General features: G+C 44.7%; 1 protein-coding gene across 7 annotated transcripts in view; it reads left to right on the plus strand.

Annotated features, from left to right (window-relative positions):
- Positions 1–550: 550 nt before the first annotated feature.
- Positions 551–19,694, plus strand: part of DDR2 (discoidin domain receptor tyrosine kinase 2) — a 117,362-nt gene continuing 98,218 nt past the window's right edge. Inside the window, exons 1-2 of one of the 7 annotated variants that reach the window (XM_084787180.1) lie at positions 551–611; positions 810–866. Coding sequence is in view for 2 of the 7 variants with exons in the window: in XM_084787176.1 (XP_084643302.1) it covers positions 1,178–1,390 (213 nt within the window). In the remaining 5 variants the exon portion in view is untranslated. Of the gene's footprint in view, positions 612–728; positions 867–957; positions 1,391–1,447; positions 1,833–19,694 lie in introns of those variants that run through there. The other 6 variants (XM_084787177.1, XM_084787178.1, XM_084787179.1 and 3 more) reach the window with 6 other exon arrangements.

Here is a 19,694-nt window from a genome sequence, read left to right on the forward strand (position 1 = left end):
TCTCCTCAGCAGCCCCACCTCTCCTGCCGTTCTCTGAGGCTCTCTGAGGCTATCTACTCAAATGGGGCCAGAGAAGAGTTGGCAGTTGTGCAGAAGCCCACAGGAAGGGGTATCGTTATGAGGGGGCTAGCTCTCAAAAAGGAGGCAAAATCTTCTTAAGGTACCTTGTGGCTGGTTGCCTCCCTCCACTGCTCTGCTCATCCAGCTGGTGTTCAACTGTACGCAGAGAGTCAGGGCCTTCTGGTCCCAGGCTTCCTTAAAGCGAAGAAATAGGCACTGAAGGGTTAAGGCCAGGACCTGGGTGGATGGACAGGATTATTAGTTATCGTTCGGAGAGCCCAGCAGGGCTTCCTCCACTGTTGGCTACATAGTACTTTCACATGATGTCTCTTTCACTCTTGGCCACAGAAAGGAGGGTGGGGCCAAGGGGGGATGAGAAGAAGAAAAAATTTTTTTTTCTTTTTTTACAAAATATTTAGAAAGTCCTTGTAAATCCTTGTGTTTTCATTTAACAGCAGGAATCCAGGGTAGAAAAGGACTCTCAGCAGCTGCCAATTGAGAGTTGAATTAAAAAAAAAAAAGTAGAGATCTTGGAAGCTAAAGTCACCCAGGTTCTTTCTTTTTCTTTTCTTTTCCCTCTTTTTTTTGTTTGTTGGTTTGTTTGTTTTGTTTTTGGTAGAGGAGGCGGTTGGGGTGGGTGGGGTGGGTGGGAGGTGTTAAATCTAATCTTTTTGAGGAGGACCCAGCTCTGAGCTCTCATGGGCCAAAACACAAAAGCTCAGCTCCCTGCATGTGACTCAACTCTCCAGGAAACATGAATCAGAAGAGACTCCAGACCTGAAGTTGTGCTCATAGCTTCAGCTCAAGTAAGAGAAATGCGGGGGTGTGTGGGGTGTGGGGGGGCACCACAGGCTGGGGACCAAGGCTTAGATGGCGGAGAAAGGCACTGGGAGGCATGGGAGGTGAGAAGGCAGAAGAAAGCTGCGACTTTAAGTCCGTCCTATGGTTATACATATTTTTTCTTCTATGAATGGGTTTTGCTGTAAATTATAGCTTTGCTCGTGGTCCCTTGGGTCAAAAGAAATAGTCCCTAAACAGAAAACAGCTCTGATTGGTGAGTTGCCTTCTTCCCTCCCCAACCCCCTTCCTAATTGAAAGCAAATGTGCAATATATTGGATGCTGGGCTCCCTGGCGCGGGCCCAGGAATCCTCAGAATGTGAGGTTTCTCTCAAAGGCATCTTGCATCAGCCTGTGGATGTATGCCTACCACGGGGCTCCTCCACCGGCAAAGCAGAGAAAGAAGCGCTTCACAGCCTCCCTTTGGATTGTGGGAGCATACTGGATTATAACCGTTTTCTTCTTTTCAAAACTGAGCGCCCCTGGATGGATGTAAGTGATGTGGCTCTTTTTTTTTTTCCACCCTCTCTCTTCATTTTCTTTTTCTTTTTCTTTTTTTTTTTTAACGAAAGCTCTGAGTGTGCTTCTCTTGGTCTGTCAGGAAAAGTTTTCGAAGTGGCAGAGGGCAGTTTGAATCAGGGAGGAAGGGAAGGGAGCCGGGCTCTGCACTCAGGACAGACGGAGGCAGAGCCCACGTTTTTGGGGTCTGGATTTGTGTCAGGGAGGGAAGAATAGGAGCCAATAACCAAAGAAGGCCGAGGAGGCGAAGTACAGGACTCCATAGCAGCTGCTAGGTACAGTAAACAGTTCTAGCAGAGTTGGAAATGTTGGCAGGCAAGACAGGCCGATCGCAGAGTTTGGGCTGCTGGAGAGAGGCGAGCCAGGAGCTGTGTTTTCAAGCATTGAGTGGCGTGTTTGAGGAGCCCAAGTTTTGGTGAGAATCCGACCTAACACCTTTTGTGATTTAATCGTGGGAAGGGCGACTAGGGGTGAGGGCTTTGGGTGAGGGGTGGCTTCACCTTTGGGCTTGGGTGGCTGGGTGGGAAGGCCAGCTGCCTGGAGGGTTTGCAGTGGGTGACACGAAGCTTTCCAGACTCTCAACCTCCTCCCTGGTGCTAGGTGCTTTTCTTTTGTTATTAGAGGACCTGGGGCTTGTTTCCGGTAGGGACCCAGAGACTTGGAGGATTCATCTAAGGGAGAGAGTTCTCTCTGAGTGGCAGACATACTCAGGTCAGCCATTTGAGGGGAGTTGAGAGTATTCAAGGCAGCGGCGCCTTTAGCACCATTTTAACTACTGAGCTTTCCGTAGCCTTCTCTAGCCGCAACCGGAGTCCGGAAAAGGGTCTTTGCAACCGCCATCTCTTCCGACCCTCTCTTTACACAGATTTCAAAAATGATAACAGAGGACTGACTTGTTCAGGGTCTCACAGCACATTAGGAGTGGAGCAGAAAAATGCAGTGAGTTGATGGCGCGAGTGTCCGTTGCACTCCGTGCCTCTGCCTTCAGGCTTATTTTTTAAAATTTAAAAAAAGACGACAGAGGCAAGTCATCTTGAGGCCGTTATCAGCCACGAAGAAGATGGTAGCAGTGGTCCATCAGCTAGTGGCCCTTTGTGTGTGTGCGCACGAATGCGTGTGTGCACGTGTGTGTGCCTGTGTGTGTAAAATGAAACAAAAAAATTCTAACATTTGAGTCCTTGCTCTGACCAGCCTCCACACTCAGAGATTTACCTGTTATTCGATTGCGCCCCCGTGGTTCTGTAAGGCATCGTTCCTATCTTATAGGAAAGGATTTTAAGACAGAGAGAAAGGAAACGAATTGTTTAAGGAAAAACAACTAACGTGCTTAAAAGTTGTTACATCCGGCTCCGGCTCTCAGTTCTGTGCTTCGAGTTACTGTTGGGCGGTTCTCCCATCACCCCCTCCACATGTGGACTTGCTTTGAAGTCAAATCCCATGTGTCCCTGGGCAACCAGGAAGTGCTGATGCCAGTGTGGCATCTGTACTCAGAGTGGGAGCTGCAGGTGAACTTCCAGGTACTGGATGTGTGCTTAGCTTTGTTATGCTCAGAGCCTGGGGCGTTTTAGAGTTGGTAGACCCAGGTTCCGTTCTGTCTCTACTTTTTTGACTGCTTTCTGCACTTTAGCCTCCGTGCTCACTACTCTGACATGAGAACAGTCTTGGGTCTTATTGTTAGACACAGACATGGACGCAGGCTATGAAGGGCCTCATCAGGTGTCAGCCTTTATGATTGTTACTGAAATGTTACGGAATGCCCTGGAAAGCAGCCGTTGCCAGGCTGGGTCTGGCAGTGGGTGCAGACTTGTGCCAGGGCAACTGGATGGGACTCCCGTGCAAAGCTCTGAAATGAGGATGGAGTCTATTTCTATCCCCATCTTTTTGTGTGTGCATACATGCACACATGTGTGTAAAGGTGCATACAGGCGGGTGCATTGGTTGTGTACGTGGAGGTCAGAGGTCGGCCTTTGGGTATCATTCCCCCGGGAGCCATCCCTCTTAGTAGTTTTTTTTGTTTGTTTGTTTCGTTTTGATTTTGACATAGGATCTCTCATTGGCACAGTGCTAGGCTGGCCAGCCCCTATGCTCCAGGGAATCCTCCTGCCTCAGCCTCTGCACTGTTGGCACTTTTCTGTGTACCTCAGGAGACTGAACACAGCTTCTCATGCTTGTGTGGTACGTACATTACCACGGAGCTATTTCCCCAGGTTGCCGTGGCTGTCTTCTAATGCAAATCATCCTCCCTCATGGGGAAGCTATGCTCGATATACTCCCTGACAATCCCCTTTGTGGTCTGCTTTGCCCATGGTCCCTCATGCAAAGCGGAAGCAGGACAAAGGCCAACAGGTTATGTTGCTAAGCATCTCTGGATCTGCACTGCCTCTGGATGAGGAGGGTTCATCGGAGGAGCTGCACAGCTGGCTGAGGACAGGTGCTGAGCCCAGGAACATCTCACCAGCAGGTGCATCCCCGTCCACCTTCTGTTTCACACTGACTGTTCTGAGCCTGTAGACTGAAAGGCTGCAGTGTTCCTGAAGTGGTAGTGGAAGGCTCGCATGTGGACCCCACCCTGTTTCTGCTTAAGACCCAGTTCCTTTCATAAGCCTCAAAAACTAAGAGACGTTGAGAGTGTGTTTCTAGAATCTTCCTCTCCACGCGCAAAGCAGAGGCATGGTCCAGAGAAATCCCATCACGCCCTCTTCTCCACAGCCTTTATGTATGGCTGTCACCCCAGCTTACACAGCCACTTCCGGGAACGGAAGCCATTTGGGTCTGTACTCCCCATAGGGACTTTAGTTCTAAACTTCCCACGTGATAGCTTTCTTAACAGATGTTCGAACAAAGACAGTGTGCCTCCCATCTATCAGTGCCATGCTGCATACATATAGCTTTGATGCAGGCATCCATGTCAACTTCCTTTGGAAGATGCACCTTCAGGTGTTTTACAGCAACCTCACACGCACAAGCCAAAGCGAGGCCCAACTGAAAATGGACGGCCACGGCATGCCAGTGTGTGCCGGCGCACATCAATGTGGACTTGTCTGCAGTACAAGCACACTAGATTCTTTATGTGCTTGGGCTGCCGAGGGTTGTACAACATATGAATCCGTTCACTCTTTCCCGACAAGGCCATGAATGTGCCCAATATTCCCAGGCATCCCAGAGTTGCTCTGAGTTTAGCAACTGGATTCAAAACCTCACTGTGTGTCCTTACAGCTGAAAAGATGATGCTTCGGAGACTTGCTCAGCAGTAATTCGGAAGCCAGGTAGACCTTAAGGACTTCTAGACCAATTAAATCAAAATACCCAGAGGAGGAAAATAGGAGGTAGTAGTTTGTTACCCAGGTCATTCTACATATTTATTATTGTTTTGTTTTTTTGAGACAATTTTTCTGTGTGCAGCTCTGGCTGTCCTGAACTCACGTTTATAGAGCAGACTGGCCTTGAACTCACAAAGATCCTCCTGCCTCTGTCTCCCACATCCTGGCATTAAAGGCATGCACCGCCATGCTCAGTTTACTCAGGTCATTTTAATGTGAACCAGAGATAAGTATTTGTGCTGAGGTGGGTACATGCCTGTGATCCCAGCACTCTGGCAGGCAAGGGCAGGTGAATCTATGTGAGTTCGAGACCAGCCTGGTCTACAAATAAAGTCTAGGCCAGCCAAGAGAACTCTCGCCTTGGAAAAATAGAAAGTGTTTGTGCGGACATGAGTCTAAAGTAATTCAATTCAATTTTTTTTCTTCTTCTTCAAAATAACACAGTTCAACAAAGATGTCTGGATAACTGTCCAGTGATATTCATTGGAACTCCAATGACCTGATGGTGAAAACTGAGGGACTTTAAGCTGTCCCTTTTCTTTATTGCATTTGTATACATTTGGATATATTATAATCAAGGCTGCACTCTTCATAAATAAATTGGTTATAAACAATTGTCTTATTTTGATGTCCATTCTAAAATTTGTTTTCTGTTTTTAATGTTTTATGTAGAACTACTGAATGCTTCCAATTTTCTGTAGTTATTCAAGCGATGCAGAATCCTGCCATTTGTCATACTGTGTACTTGCTCGCTGGACTTTCATTTTGTGTAAACACAGGGGAAGGTCAGCTTTGAGAATTTGTCCTGGCCTGGAAGAGGAATGTACAAATAAAGATGTTGTAAAGATGAGTTTAGACTGATGCCGCAAGGCTGAGCTTCCATGGCTCTTCTGGAAACGAGGCTTTGTTGACAGTACATTCTCCTCGCCGTCGCCGCCGTGTTGCCTGCCTCAAGTCTTTGATGATCCCTTTAAGTTTGCTGCTAGGAGGAGGCTAATGCTGCCTGGTGCTCTACATTGTGAGAGACGAAGGGGCAATGATGAGAAGACATTGACAGGCCACTCTCCTCTTACCAGGTTTTGGTCCGAGCGCCATTATTTTCCATGTGTATTACTTGAGAAGTCTTATCTTCATTGAACCGCAATCTCATCTGTGTTGCTCATGAACTTTTATTCTCTCTTTTTTTTTTGGTGGGGGTGGGGTCAGATAAGGGAAGGAGTTGAAAGCTAGAAAGCACTGTTTATACCAAGAGGTGGGTGGGGATGGCCTTTGGTGTCTTTCATAGGAAGCTGTCCAGTGAAAAATTTGTTGAAGATTTGTTTAGGGTCTTTTGTCTTTACTAGCTGTCTCCTCCCCGACCCCGTGTGTGTGTGTGTGTGTGTGTGTGTGTGTGTGTGTGTGTGTGTGTACACACCTATATGTGAACACTGAGGTCAGAAGAGGCCCTTACATGTCCTAGAGCTGGAGTTACAGGCAGATGTGCCCTGTCTGATGTATGTGCGGGGAACTGAACTCAGGTCCTCTGCAAGAACAGCGAGTGTCCGTAACCACTGGGCCATCTCTCCAACCTCTGTGTTCAGAGTCTTAATGCCATAGGAAACCAGAATAAATTGGTGACAGAAGGTGGATGAAAGCAATCTAGTGCTTTTTGATTTTTCTTTTTTAAATTTAGTATGCTAGCAATTCATTACACCCGAAACAGATAACCTGTACAATCTCTTGTTTAAGGCAAGAAGTTTCTCATCAGCCTTTCGTTCTCAAATGGTGTTATTTTTAAAAGGCACAGGTATATTTTTATTAAAATTTTGATTAATGTATGAAAAGCATATTTCTATCTGTTATAAATTGTATTGCATTCTGGCATCATCTACCCTAATTTTGTTTTTCTCTATTGATTTAGCGGTTCCTTTGCAAATATTTATTTGATATCTACCCTCTCAGTTCTAGGTTTTAGTGGTTATAATCATTTACGATCACTTTTTTTCTCTTTGTGTGTTCATATGTGCATAAATCTCTCTTTTCAAGTAGGCTAGGCTGGGCAGCCAGCAAGCCCTAGAGATCTGCCTGTCTCTGCCTCCTCAGGACTGGGAATGGCAAGCATGTGCCACCATGTCAGGTCTCTTTAAACCATGGATTCCGGTGCATCCAGGCGAGGGGGTCCTTTTGTTCGCCGTCACCACTGGCTGCTCCTTCCCTTCTTCAGACAGTCATTACTTTAGATTCTGGGGTATATCCCATGCAGTTGGACAGAACTTGACCTGGCAAATTCTTCTTCAGGATTAGGTAATAAGGTTTGGTCCTGTAAGGTTTGCTGAAGTTTGCTCAAATAATTCAGCAATAGTAATGCAGAAATGGCTCCTGCATGCGATGTGAGAGCCAGATGTTTTACACAAGGACTGAAAATTCTGTGTTTTATTTTTTACAATTTCCTTTTAAAAATTAATAGGCTTTATACTTTATGGTAACTTTAGCTCTACAGAATAAGTGAGAACAGAGTACTGAGTTCTCATAACCTCACCCTTCACACACAGTTGTTCTGCTGGCAGCATCTTGCACTGGTATTTTTATTTTTATCAATCATTCAATATGTACTTGTTAAACATTTCATGTTCCTTGTTGGTTATTATGGAGGTATAAACATTTCTTTTTTTCAAATCACATATAATGTCCCATGTCCATAGTTTATTTAAGCAGCTGCTGCACACTCAGTACACTTAGAACATGCTGAAGGGTACTCGGGCTGAGACGCTGTGGACATCTGTTAGTTCCTGATGACTATATAGCAACAGGTGAAAATGAAGGATCGAGATGTCACACACAGTCTTTGTGAGACTCAGGAGACACAGATGCACACAGCAGAGACAGGAAAAGATCTCAAAAACAAGAAAAACCCGCCTAGGGTAGAGGAGACCGACACAGGCAAGCAAGCACCACTCGCAGGCCCATCTCCTTGACTCCGGGCAGCAGTGGGGGCGGGGCTGAGTTTCTCACCATCACCATGGTTATGGCGCCACTGTCTCCATCTTCATCATGATCGTGCCCATCATTCCCGTCTAAATTGTGTGTGTGTACGTGTGTGTACATGATTGTGTATGTGTGTGCATGTATGATTGTGTATGTGTGTGCATGTATGATTGTGTGTGCATGGGCATGTGTGAACACATGCGTGTGTGTGTGTGTGTGTGTGTGTGTGTGTGTATGTGTGATTGTGCATGTGATTGTGTGGTTGTGTGTGTGCATATGATTGTGGTTGTGTGTATGTGTATGTGTGATTGTGTGTGTGTGCAATTGTATGTGTGGTTGTGTGTGCATGTGTGATTGTGTGTGAATACATGTGCGTGTGTAATTGTGTGTGATTGTGTGTGTGTGCATGTGTGTGGTTTTGTGTGTGTGCGTGTGTGTGTGTGTTTGTGTGTGTGATTTTGGCAGACTTAAAGCACCATCACACCAATACACGTTCCTCACATTACTCACTGGGAGTGAAATGAATTAGGATTTGAGTTTGTAAAAGGAACTCACAGCTCGGCAGTCCTGTGGGAGCTGCACCTAATGCTATCCTGTGAGTTCACAGGGGCTTACAAAACGTAGAGGGTAGGTCAACAATACAAAGACTCTTGCAGGGCAACCAACCAATCTCAAGGAGAGAGAGCAGAAGTTAAATTCTCTCAAAAAATATTACTCTTAGCGGGTGGCCAGGTGCAGCTCTTCTTGATTGTTTATTCTTGAGTCAGATTTTCACTATGTAGCCTAGGCTGGCCTGAACTTAATAACTACGTAGCCCAGGCTGGCCTGAACTTAACAACTACGTAGCCTAGGCTGACCTGAACTCAGGATGATACTTCTGCCTCACCTTCCCAAGTGTTAGACTTGGCTAGTGATGATGGTGGAGGCAGTGACAGCACAAACAATGGTCATGAGAAGGACCTGCCTCAGACACTTATCTAATCTTAGAATGGTGTGGATTATATACCTTTAAAATTAAGTTGCTGATGTGAATGTAAAAATGGCATGAGAGGAAATTAAAAATGAATCCAAATTGTTGCTTACTAGCCTTGATTGGATATGCTCTTTTTACAGAAACAAATTGCTTTTCCACGTTAAAAACAAAAACAAAAACAAACAAACAAACAAAAAACCCCAAAACCAAAAAACTAAATTCCAATGCAAGCCCTAGCAAGTTACTCTGTGGCTACTGATGATGGTGAAGTTTATATGGAGTGCTGAGTCTTGTGGTTCACACCTGTATCCTGGCACTAGGGAGGCTGAGGCAGGAGGGTCCGGTTCAAGGTCAACTTGAGCTGTATAGTGATACTCTGACATATTAAAAAAAGTTTATAAAGAGAATCAAAATAGCCAGCACCACTAACTTAATATTGACAGAGGAACACAGTTTGGAGGGCTGGCACCGCATGACTTTAGCGTTCTCTAGAAAGCTGCAGTAATCCAGGCAGCGCAGAACTGGCACAGAACAAATAGTTGTGTGGACTAGGACGAGAGTCCTAACCAGACCCACATCAATGCATTCAGAGAGCCTGGGACAAAGAAGTAAAAGCAATATGGCAAAGACAAGGACGTCTCTTAGCAAATCTAGGCAACACCCCCACCCTTCAAAAGAGTTAACTCAAACTGTATCACAGATCCAACTGTACATTCAAAATTACATGAGGGAGTACAGTTGATAAGACAGACATCATTAAAAGTAATAACTTCCTTCCTGCTAGACACAGTGTCAAGATAAATGAGGATATCAGCCACACATTATGGGAAAATATTTGCGAAGACAAAGCATGCAGCAATAAAGAAAACAGCTACTTAAGAAAAAAAAATTAAATACTTGAATGTACGCTTTAAGAGAGACAGAGTAGGTGGGTGCAGATGTGCAACTGTACAGATCTGTGAGGAATTATAAATTAGGTTAGTGCAACACACACACACACACACAAACACACACACACACACACACACAGTTTGTTGCAAAGCTAAACATACTTTCACCATAGGCTCTAGCATGTACATGCTCTAATATTTACTTAACTGAACTGAAATATTGTAGCCACACAAAGCCTGCACGTGAATTTTCACAGGAGCTTTATTCATAATTGTCCTAATCTGGAGTACCCAAAATGTCCTTCAGTAGAATAAGAATTGGTGCACAATGGCGCACGCCTATAATCCCAGCACCCAGGAGGCAGAGGCAGGCGGATCTCTGTGAGTTCGAGGCCAGCTTGGTCTACAAAGCAAGCTCAGGTCAGCCAAAACAACACAGAGAAATCCTGTCTTGAAAACAAACAAACAAACAAACAAACAAACAAACTTTTGTCTTGAAATGATTGATTCTGTGTTTCTGACAGGTAGCGCCATTGTAATGATTGTATTTTAAAACTGAATATTAGTATTTTACTTAATAAAGCTACTAGAAGCAAAACCTTTAAGATTATCGATAAAGGTTCATAGCAGGCATTTGAGCATTCCAGGGGATATTTGACAATATAAAATCTTGTCACTTGACAATTATTACCTATACAGCAACCATTTAAGTTGTTTTAGCTAAAACAACAGACAGGTAATCTTAAAATTATCTTATGGTTGAAAGTGTAGTAGGCCCAGGGTTAATAGGATACAATTCTAATTCTGCAAACTTTTAACTGTGGAACTTTGTGTAACCATTTTCCACTTCTTTGCACTTAAAATGTTCTTAAATGGACTGGCGCTTGCTGCCCAGCCAGACCAGACCACCGTGGACCCTCCACAGTGAAAGGGAAGAAACTGACTCTTGCAAGTTGCCTCTGATCACCACACAAGTGCTCACACATAGACACACGCATACACACAATAAGTAAGTAAATGTAAAAACATAATGCTCTTATCTATAAGGAATATTATAACATTTCTGCATCTTCCAGTTTGGTTCTGCTGATCACTACCGGGAACCAGTTACCCCCGCCCAGAGTCACTTTACAGTAAAGCCTGGAGTCATATGGGCTACACTCTCGTGGCCACCGCAGCCCTATATTCTCCGAATAGCTTCCTTTCTCCCAGCACATCAGCTAAATAGAACTATTTAAGAGCATGGGTGAGTTTCAGATTGTCCATGTCCAGATCTCATTTCACAGAATTCCTTTTCATTCAGTGGAGCAAGGACCATATGTATCTTAGGTGATCTCTATAAGTCATGTTTTACCATAACTCATAAGCGAGTTCTTACTGGTTTCTTAAAATAGACTAAGGGCTTTTTATATACCTACCACAGTCCTGACTTGTTGGGGGAAACTCCAAGAGGGGAGTGAGGAAAGCCACACACTGTTTTTGAGAACATAAAAGAATTCCATTTCTGTTAATTGGTTATGCTGCCAGATCAGCGTCTCCAGGAGTCAGGTCGTGTGGAAAGGGACTAGGCACTGAGTGTGTTGTTGGAAGCTCTGAGTTCAAATTCTGTTTCTTATAAGTTGTAAAAATTAAAGAAAGATACTGGCGTCTTCATGAAGATAAAACACAAAGGGAGAGGGGCACAGCCTTCTCACAGCAGAGAGAGGAGTAGCCTTGGTTCTCAAGATAGGTTTGATTAGGAAGTGCCCAATTTGCCATTACTACACGAATACTATGTGAATCTATTTTAGAAGAAAAAAAAATCAAGTTCTTGGGTGGCCAGCTTTTAATGTGCTACTTATATATGTACCTGGGGCTGGAAAGATGGCTGGAGAGTGGGCAGGAGTTATTAGCACCCACACGGCAGCCCACAAGCACACGGAGCTCCAGTTTCAGGGCTTCCAAATGCTGTATTCTGGCCTCCGTGGGCACCAGAGACTCACATGGTGTACGTATATACATGCAGGCAAACACTCCTACGGACATAATAAAAATTTTAAAATATTTGTGAAATGTATAAATATAAAACTCTATACTGTAGATACTTCTCGTGCTTAAAGCTCCTTGGCAACCATCACTTGTTGGTGGAATTAAACAAAACCACTGGTAGCTTCAATTAAGACCACAGTTGTAATGTGCCAGACGATGTGGTTCTGTTCGAATTTATCAGTAGTGAGGAGTTTAGTGGATGAAACTGTAACTTGGGTTTACTATTTAAGTATATTCATACTTATGCAGAGAAGGCTTGCTGGTGTAGGCACATTGAACAAATTGTCTTGGCCTCAAGGGTTTATAAATTCAGAAAACTTGGATCTCAACCAAAATGTAGTAGTAGCTAATAATTAAATGTTAAATTTCAAGGATACCATTTGGCCATTTACTAAATTGCTGTATTAGTTACTCATAGGTTTCATTTCTGTGAGACCAGTGGCAGAAAGTAGGTGGTGGAGAGTGTGGCTCCAGCTGTGAGGGCAGGAGTGTGAGACCGCCTCTAACATTGGATGCACAGCCAGGAGAGATGGGTGCTGGTACTCCGCTCGCTTTTTCCATTTTTCCTTTTAACTCGGTTTGAGAACCCAGTCTATGGCATGGTGGTGCCCATCTTCAGGGTGAGATTTTTTTTCCTCTTCAGTTAACCTTTCCAGGAAATTCCCTCCTGGGAAGGGCAGCGGTGTGTCTTCTGGGGGATTCCTAATCCAGACCAGTTCATAATTAAGATAAAGGATCATACTTGCTTCCTCCCTTGAAGACCAGGTTGACACTGTGATGATACTGAAACTGGTACTAAATGGGCCTTTAACCCAATTACGAGTAGACGCAGGGATGAAGTCACCCTGCTTTCTGGGTTTATGCCTTAGCTCCCTGCTTATAAGCAGCACTTGTTGGTATGTAAGTTGTCAGATCACAAATCTCACATCTGCTCGCAGCCGGATGGCTGTGGCTAAATAGCTTAAACTGTCTCCTGCCAAGCAGTGACTCAGTTTTCCCACTGCTTCTTCTATTTCCAGATTGGGTCTTGCTTTGATCTGGCTTTTGTTTGGCGTGTGTACATTCAGAAACACAAAGGAAAAGGTAGGAGCTCAGACTGAACGGATGATGGCACTTAGCTATCTCCTGTGCTAAGTGCCAAGTTAGATAATTGAAGATAAAATATTTTTTAAAAATCCTAGCAATCTTGTGGACTTCAAGAATATTTTGACAAAAATGTGTTACAATAAAACTAATGTTGGGCTCTGTAATGGCTAGTTCTTGTCAATCTGGTACAAGACAGTCCTCTGGGAAGAAGGAATCTCAACTGAAAAAAAGTTTCCATCACAGTGCCTTCTAAGAATGTCTGCACAGCATTTTCTTGACTAATTATTGATGTGGGAGGCCCTGGCTCACTGTGGGTGGTACCACCGTAGGGTGGGTGGTCCTATGCTGTATAAAAAGGAGGATGAACGAGCCCTGCAGAGAGAGCAAGCCGGAAAGCAGCATCCCTCCAATGGCCTCAACATCAGTGCCTGCCTCTAGGTTCCCGCTGTGAGTTCTCACCTTGGCTTCCATCAGTGATGGAGCATAAACTACATGCTAAGAAAACCCTTCCCTCCACATGTTGCTTTTGGCCACTGCTTTATCACAGCACAGTAAGGCAGGCACAGCACTTTTCAGGAAACTCTTTTTGATCCGCTTTCAAATTTCACTAATAATTAGTAAGTGATGAGTTCTGCTGTGCATTGAGGTTAAGTTAAGCATGTCACATTTAAAGAGTCTCATTGAAAATGTACAGTATAATGACCTGGGGACTTTTCCTGTTTTTCCTGGGTACATATGACCCTAAGAAGATGTCAGGTGCATAGCGTGGAAGTGACTGCTCTAGGATTTGAACCTGTACCTTTCTCATTGCAGTACGCAGGCTTTACCAACTACTTATTCTGTGTCTTCATTATGCATTGTGTCTTTTATTACAAATTTGCATGATGACTCTGTGTGTGTGTGTGTGTGTGTGTGTGTGTGTGTGTGCATGTGGATGCTAGAGGTTAATCTTAGGTATCCTTCTTCAAGAGACATTTACCTTAACTTTGTTTGTTTGTTTGAGATAGCTTCTCTCACTGGCCTGGCATTCACCAAGCAGGTGAGGCTGGCAGGCCCATGAGGCCCAGCACCACACCCTTGTCTACCTCCCCAGTACTGGGATTTCAGGTGCACACTAGTGAATCTGACTTTTTTATATATGGACCCTGGATATTGAACTCAGGTCCCGCTTATGTGGCAAACACTTTATTGGACAAGCCAACCCCCCACCCCATCTCCAAGCACAACTGTTTTAGAATTAACTCCAAAATGCTTTCCTTTTCTTTTTTAAAAGCTGGGCCAGTCTTTCATCTGGCTTTCAAACTTCAATATGCTTCCAAATCACCTGGAATTATATATTCATATATTACATGTATGATATAAGACACATAACACAGGTATAATATATAATACATGTATACTATATAGTATATAACATATAAAATATATAATATATGTATCAGGCTTTGCTCCAGACAGTGAGTAAGAAAGTTCCACATAGTGCCCAGGCGACCCCTATTTGTTTGAGCAGCCTCCTTCAGGCAGGTCTGCACTCACAGTGAGTAAAACTACATTTGACTGCAGATGACTCAAGTACCAGGATTGGGTTTTGTTGTTGTTTGTTTACCTTAAAAAAATCCATCCTCTTATCTTAGCATGTTGATTACAAATGTGGCAGTGGCACAATTAGAAGAATTAACGAAGGAAAGAACAGTTGTCAAGAGAGAAAGTCTGCTTGGGATGGATTTTGTTTTGACCAGCTTCTTGGACTGTTTGGAGACACATCACCTGACACACCCTGTCTAGCCCCTCCTCCTGGAGTGCAGCGAGAAGCCAGTGGGAAAGTGGCAGAAAGCTCAGCCTTGTCTCTAGGAAAATTAGTGGGATTCCCTGGGTCCTCTAAGAGGACATAGAATATTTTTTTCTCTCACTATTTTCAAAACCTAAGGTCAACTTAACTAGAAAGAGTTACTCTAAATGCCTTTGAGTCCTCAAAAGAGGCTAGTTTCCTAGTTTTTGACCTGAAGTTTTGTAAATTTGAAGTTGCCATGAGACAAATATGAATTCCTTGTTTTAATCATCAAGAGAAACGTCTAAGTATACTTAATAATCAATGCTTTCCCTTCCCAAGCTTAGTGTGAATCAGGCAATGAAGAGTCAGTCAAGAACAAGACATGCAAACGGAGGCCTCAGTGTCTGTGAGAGTGGGAGTGGGTGAAATGTTTGCTCCACCTCAGGACTGTTGGCGGAAGGTGGGAGATAAGAACCGGAAGAAGTTGGAGAGGCAGAAACTGAGCAGGAGTGCAGGAGTGCAGAGCTCAGCAGTCACTGTGTGTGCCTAGGGTATCAGCGGAAGACAAGCTAGCCCAAGGTGATGAGGAACTTGTTGGGGGAGCATGGATTGCACTGTGTTGCACAGTTAGGACTTAGGACATCAGTGAGGGACCTTGGTTGTTGTAGAGTTGTGAACATCTCCTTTCTCTGAAAGCAAATGGAGTGCTGTCTGAAGAAGATTAACAGGGCAGGATCTTGTAAGAGGAATTGCAGAGGAGAAGGGGTCGGGTGGAGACATTCATTAAAAAGCCTCTTTTGGAGCTGCAGGCCTGACTTTAAGTCCAGAGGCTTTAGATCAGGACGGTGAACATCTATGGCAGACGTGGAAGGACCTGGCACGACAGTGTCCCTACTAACAGAGGCCAGAAGGAAACTCGATTAGCCGACACGGAGAAGATGAGCACCTGTGGGTGGAGTCAAGTGTCTTTAGCTAGGTCCCAGGTGACACTGTGGCCACCTCACCCTTTGCTGCTGACAGTCAGTGCACGCGGTTCTGGAACCAATGGCAACTATTTATTGTTTCTCTCTCCTTCTCTTGTGTCTCATGGCTTCCCTGCTAGGTCTCCACAAGGAAGACCACTCACTCCATGGGAACATTTTGCTTGGGCTTTAAGAAGGAATTTTTTTTTCTCACGAGGCTTATGTTTTCCAAAGTGTAACTCTTGGGACTTTGTAACATGTTAGTAGAGTGACAAAGTGGTGGGGGAAAGTTGAGAGGACTGTAGTCAAGTGAATTTGGAAAATACCGTTGGAGAAGTAGCTTGGTCTCCTTCTTTTCCTATGGTAGCAGAAGTGTTGCCTCAAGGCTGGGGAGATGGATCAGTTGATAAAATGCTGACCAAAAAAAAAAGTTGATAAAAACATGACAACCTGAGTTTGGATCCCAGATAAACACCAGATAAAAAGCTAGTCCTGGTGGCAGATAATTTTAATCCCAGCATGGGCGAGGCAGAGACAGGATCCCTGGAGCTTGCGTGCTCAGCTAGTCCTGCCAAGTCATTGAATTCCAGGTTCAATGTGTGTCTCAAAGACAGGGTGGGGGGTGATTAAGAAAGACAACTAAATGCTGACCTCTGACCTCTACATGTGCCTTCACATATGTGCACACGAATATGCACACATGCATGAACACTTACAATATACCTATCTCTCCCCAACCCCTACCCCCGACACAGAGTGTTACTTATCATAGAGGGTAGATTGTAGCACTTCACAAGCTTATTGAGCCATGGGCTCTTTTTGGAAGGGGCACCTCGAGGGAAAAGGAATGCACAACATAGGTTTGGAGAAATTAGGCACTGGAGAGTGTGTCTTAGAAATATGCTTCTTACACTAGTAAGTTTGTAGTGTAATGGAAAGAAACAAGAGGCTGGGGTTTGGGTCTGGGATTTACTAACTCACAATCTGGGGCAAGTCACTGTCTCCCTCAACCTCTCAAACTCAGTTTCTGTAGTTCCCTCCCCCTCTAAAATGAGATGAATCCTTAAGGTCCTTTCAAGTCCAGAAGCCTGAGATCATATGTATATGCAGAGGAGAGAAGTGATCTGTGATTTTCTCCTCGGTAATAACTGGTAGTGGAAACAGGAAGGGGAGGTCATGGGGACAGTGACAAGCTGATGAGTAAGGCGCGGTTTGCACTCCCAAGCTGATTATATGGTGCAGCCCGACACCGCTGACTGTTCCAGCAGAGACAGCGGAAGTCTGTAGCTTGTTCTCTCTCAGCCTTCTCTCACACCACGGGGCCATGCGCTGCACGGGAAAGCATCCCACATGCTAACGCAATTCCGATTGCCAATGGCCACTCACACTGTCTCAGTTGTTCTGTGTAGATGTTGTGTGTGACCTTGGATAAATTAACCTTCTGGGTTTGGGGTTTTTCATCATCTGCAAAAATACGGAAGTTGTGTTCGGTCAGGGTCTTTGATGTTGTCTTCCATGGAAAATATGAAGGACACGTAGGTAGTCTCCTTACCCAGGGCAAGTGCACCCCAAGACTGATCTTAGTTTTCTCTCTCTTAGGTCTTCTCATCCACTTCAAGTGTCTGTTCCTGCCTCAGGCAGTTGATTAATCCTTGTATGGACAGCATCGTACTCCCTTGAATGCCAACCTTCTGCCTCTTCACAGGCAATGTCCATCTTTTTTCTCTCCATAGGAAACCAAATTCTTTATGGTCGATCTTTCTTTGTGAGCAAATCCTTCCTTTGGTTTTCCCAGCTTCAATAAAGTAAGGATGTGTTCCTAATCCCAAGAGGCGCTCAGGCTCCTCGGACTAGTCCTTCCCGCCTCCTGTTCTAGTCACGGGCCCGCTCTCAACTATGCCTATGTTATTATAGTGTTCTACATTATGATGCTGTCGTTGTTATAAGTCAGGTTCCGTCTGGTTATCACACGCCCTGTCCCTCTTTTAAAGACTTTGACATGTTAGATTAAGCCCCACAGAGGCTCCCATAGCCTTTGCCTGAAGCACCCAGGCTGCCAGCATGCCCAGCGCTGCTTCCCCACATCAACCGTCTTCCAGCTCTCTCCCAGTTACTTACACATCCCTGGCTCCCAACCAACCATTTGCTGCTCTCCTCTCCCCATAACTTGTCGACTTAGACTGCTCCACTTTCCTGGCTTTTCATCCTTATTCTTTTTACCTAAGTCCCAGTATTTTTTTTTTTTAAGATTTATTTATTGTGTATACAGTATTCTGCCTGCATGCACACCTACATACCAGAAGAGGGCACCAGATCTCATTGTAGATTGTTGTGGGCCATCATGTGGTTGCTGGGAATTGAGCTCAGGACCTTTGGAAGAACAGACTAGTGCTCTTAACTTCTGAGCCATCTCTCCAGCCCCTAGGTCCCAGTATTATCTCAAGCATTAGCTCAAACAATGCCTTCCTTCTCCATCAAACAATCCTCAGTCCCATCAGGCGCCACTCAGGAACAGTCACAGTCTCTCATTTAGGTTTCTTGGCGAGTCCTTGGAGATAGCAGCTTTAGAACTGCTAAAAATCCTGTACACAACTATCGCAAAGACAAGGAAATGGGCTTGGCTGGCTGGGTCTTACTTTTCTTCCTCTTGATGCTTGCGCTTCCAACCTGCATCACACTAGCTTCAGTACAACCCAAACTCTGCTCCACACCAGCTTGGCCTGAAATTCTTTGCTGTCCTTTAGAGCTAAGGTCCCTAGAAGATGAAAGGAGGTCCCTGGGCTGCTAGGGATGATGGCATGGTGCTGCAACTCCGCTTCTGCCACTGCTGATGTGCTCTGAGTTTAATATCTGAGCGACTTAATGTAAACCCAGTTAACTGTATGAGCCGGGTTCTCCCTTGGCTTCCACATGAGGGACGTTGTGAGCCAAGAGGACCACCTGTTTGCCTTCTCTGTACTGCAGGGAAGTAGCTTTCAGAAGTAGGACCTGGCTCTCCCAACTCATGCCAACGTGATGCTGGTGGGAGTGTCTCAAGAGAGGCTGCTGTTTGTAAATAGCCCTGTGCACATGGCCCCTGATCCCAAGGCCTGCTTCCCTGGCAATCACCTTGCTGTGGAATGACAGGAACCTAAGGCAAGGTTTAGCTGTTTCCCAGGGTTGAAATACTTCAGCTGTGTGTCCAGTCAGGAAGCCAGAAGATGGTGAAAACCATCTTTAGCTACATAGCATATGCTCTTGCTTTGTGTGGTACTCTGCGCCTATGAGGAAATGACACTTATGTAGTCATTCTGTAACATACCTGAACCATAGGTATCACGATGGGTTCATACACACACACACAGGCACACACACACACACACACACACACACACACACACACACACACACGAGTCTCAGTCTCTCTCCCTCTCTCTCTCTTCTCTCTCCTTTCTCTCTCTCTCTCTCTCTCTCTCTGTCTCTGTCTCTCTCTCTCTCTCTCTCTCTCTCTCTCTCTCTCTCTCTCTCTCTCTCTCTCTCTCTCTCCCTCCCTTCCCCCTCCTCTGTGGTCACATTCATTCACAGTGGAAAGGGAGGCAGCTACAAAGGGGGCTGACTTGTAACTTGCCCCAACTAGTAACACAGAGGAACCAATGAAATGCACAATTTGCTGCCATTTGACCTTATAAGCTTAAATGTTAATCTATGCATTCATAGCAAACACACACACACACACACACACACACACACACACGTAGAGAATTCCTAGAAACTGATTCAGAAAGAGAAGCGGTTTCACCTAAGGCAGAGGATGAAGAGTCTGGGGTACACACGAGACCTTTCATCACATGAGACACTATATGGGCTTCCTTCAAGTCTTCGAGGCTCACTTGGAAGATCCACGTGATAAAATTATTTTCAGGATAGTGCCAAGACGTCTCCCCTCTCATTCTCCTGTGAGTATGCAGAGGAGCTTTCCAAAGGTTAACTGACATGTGATACTGTAACAAATTGGATCCAGAAACAGATATGATAATCCAGCTGTTTTTGATGAAGCCAGATGTTTGGGATATTAAAAAAAAATGGAAAATGATGTTGTTATTCTCACAAAATTTTCTGGGGAAAATTTATTTTTCACAGTTATTAATATTTATGTTAACGTAATTGTCACCAAGGAATATTTAATAACTTTAAAATGCTCTGTTTTAATTTATGAATCACCCATGATCAGAAGATAGAAATGAAACCTCCCTTGAGGTTCTGTGGGATGAGTCTGGTCTCATCAGAGCCTGGGGTGCTTGGCA

Source organism: Acomys minous (genome assembly GCF_964271855.1).
Source record: "Acomys minous genome assembly, chromosome: 1".
In the NCBI taxonomy this organism is placed as follows: domain Eukaryota; kingdom Metazoa; phylum Chordata; class Mammalia; order Rodentia; family Muridae; genus Acomys; species Acomys minous.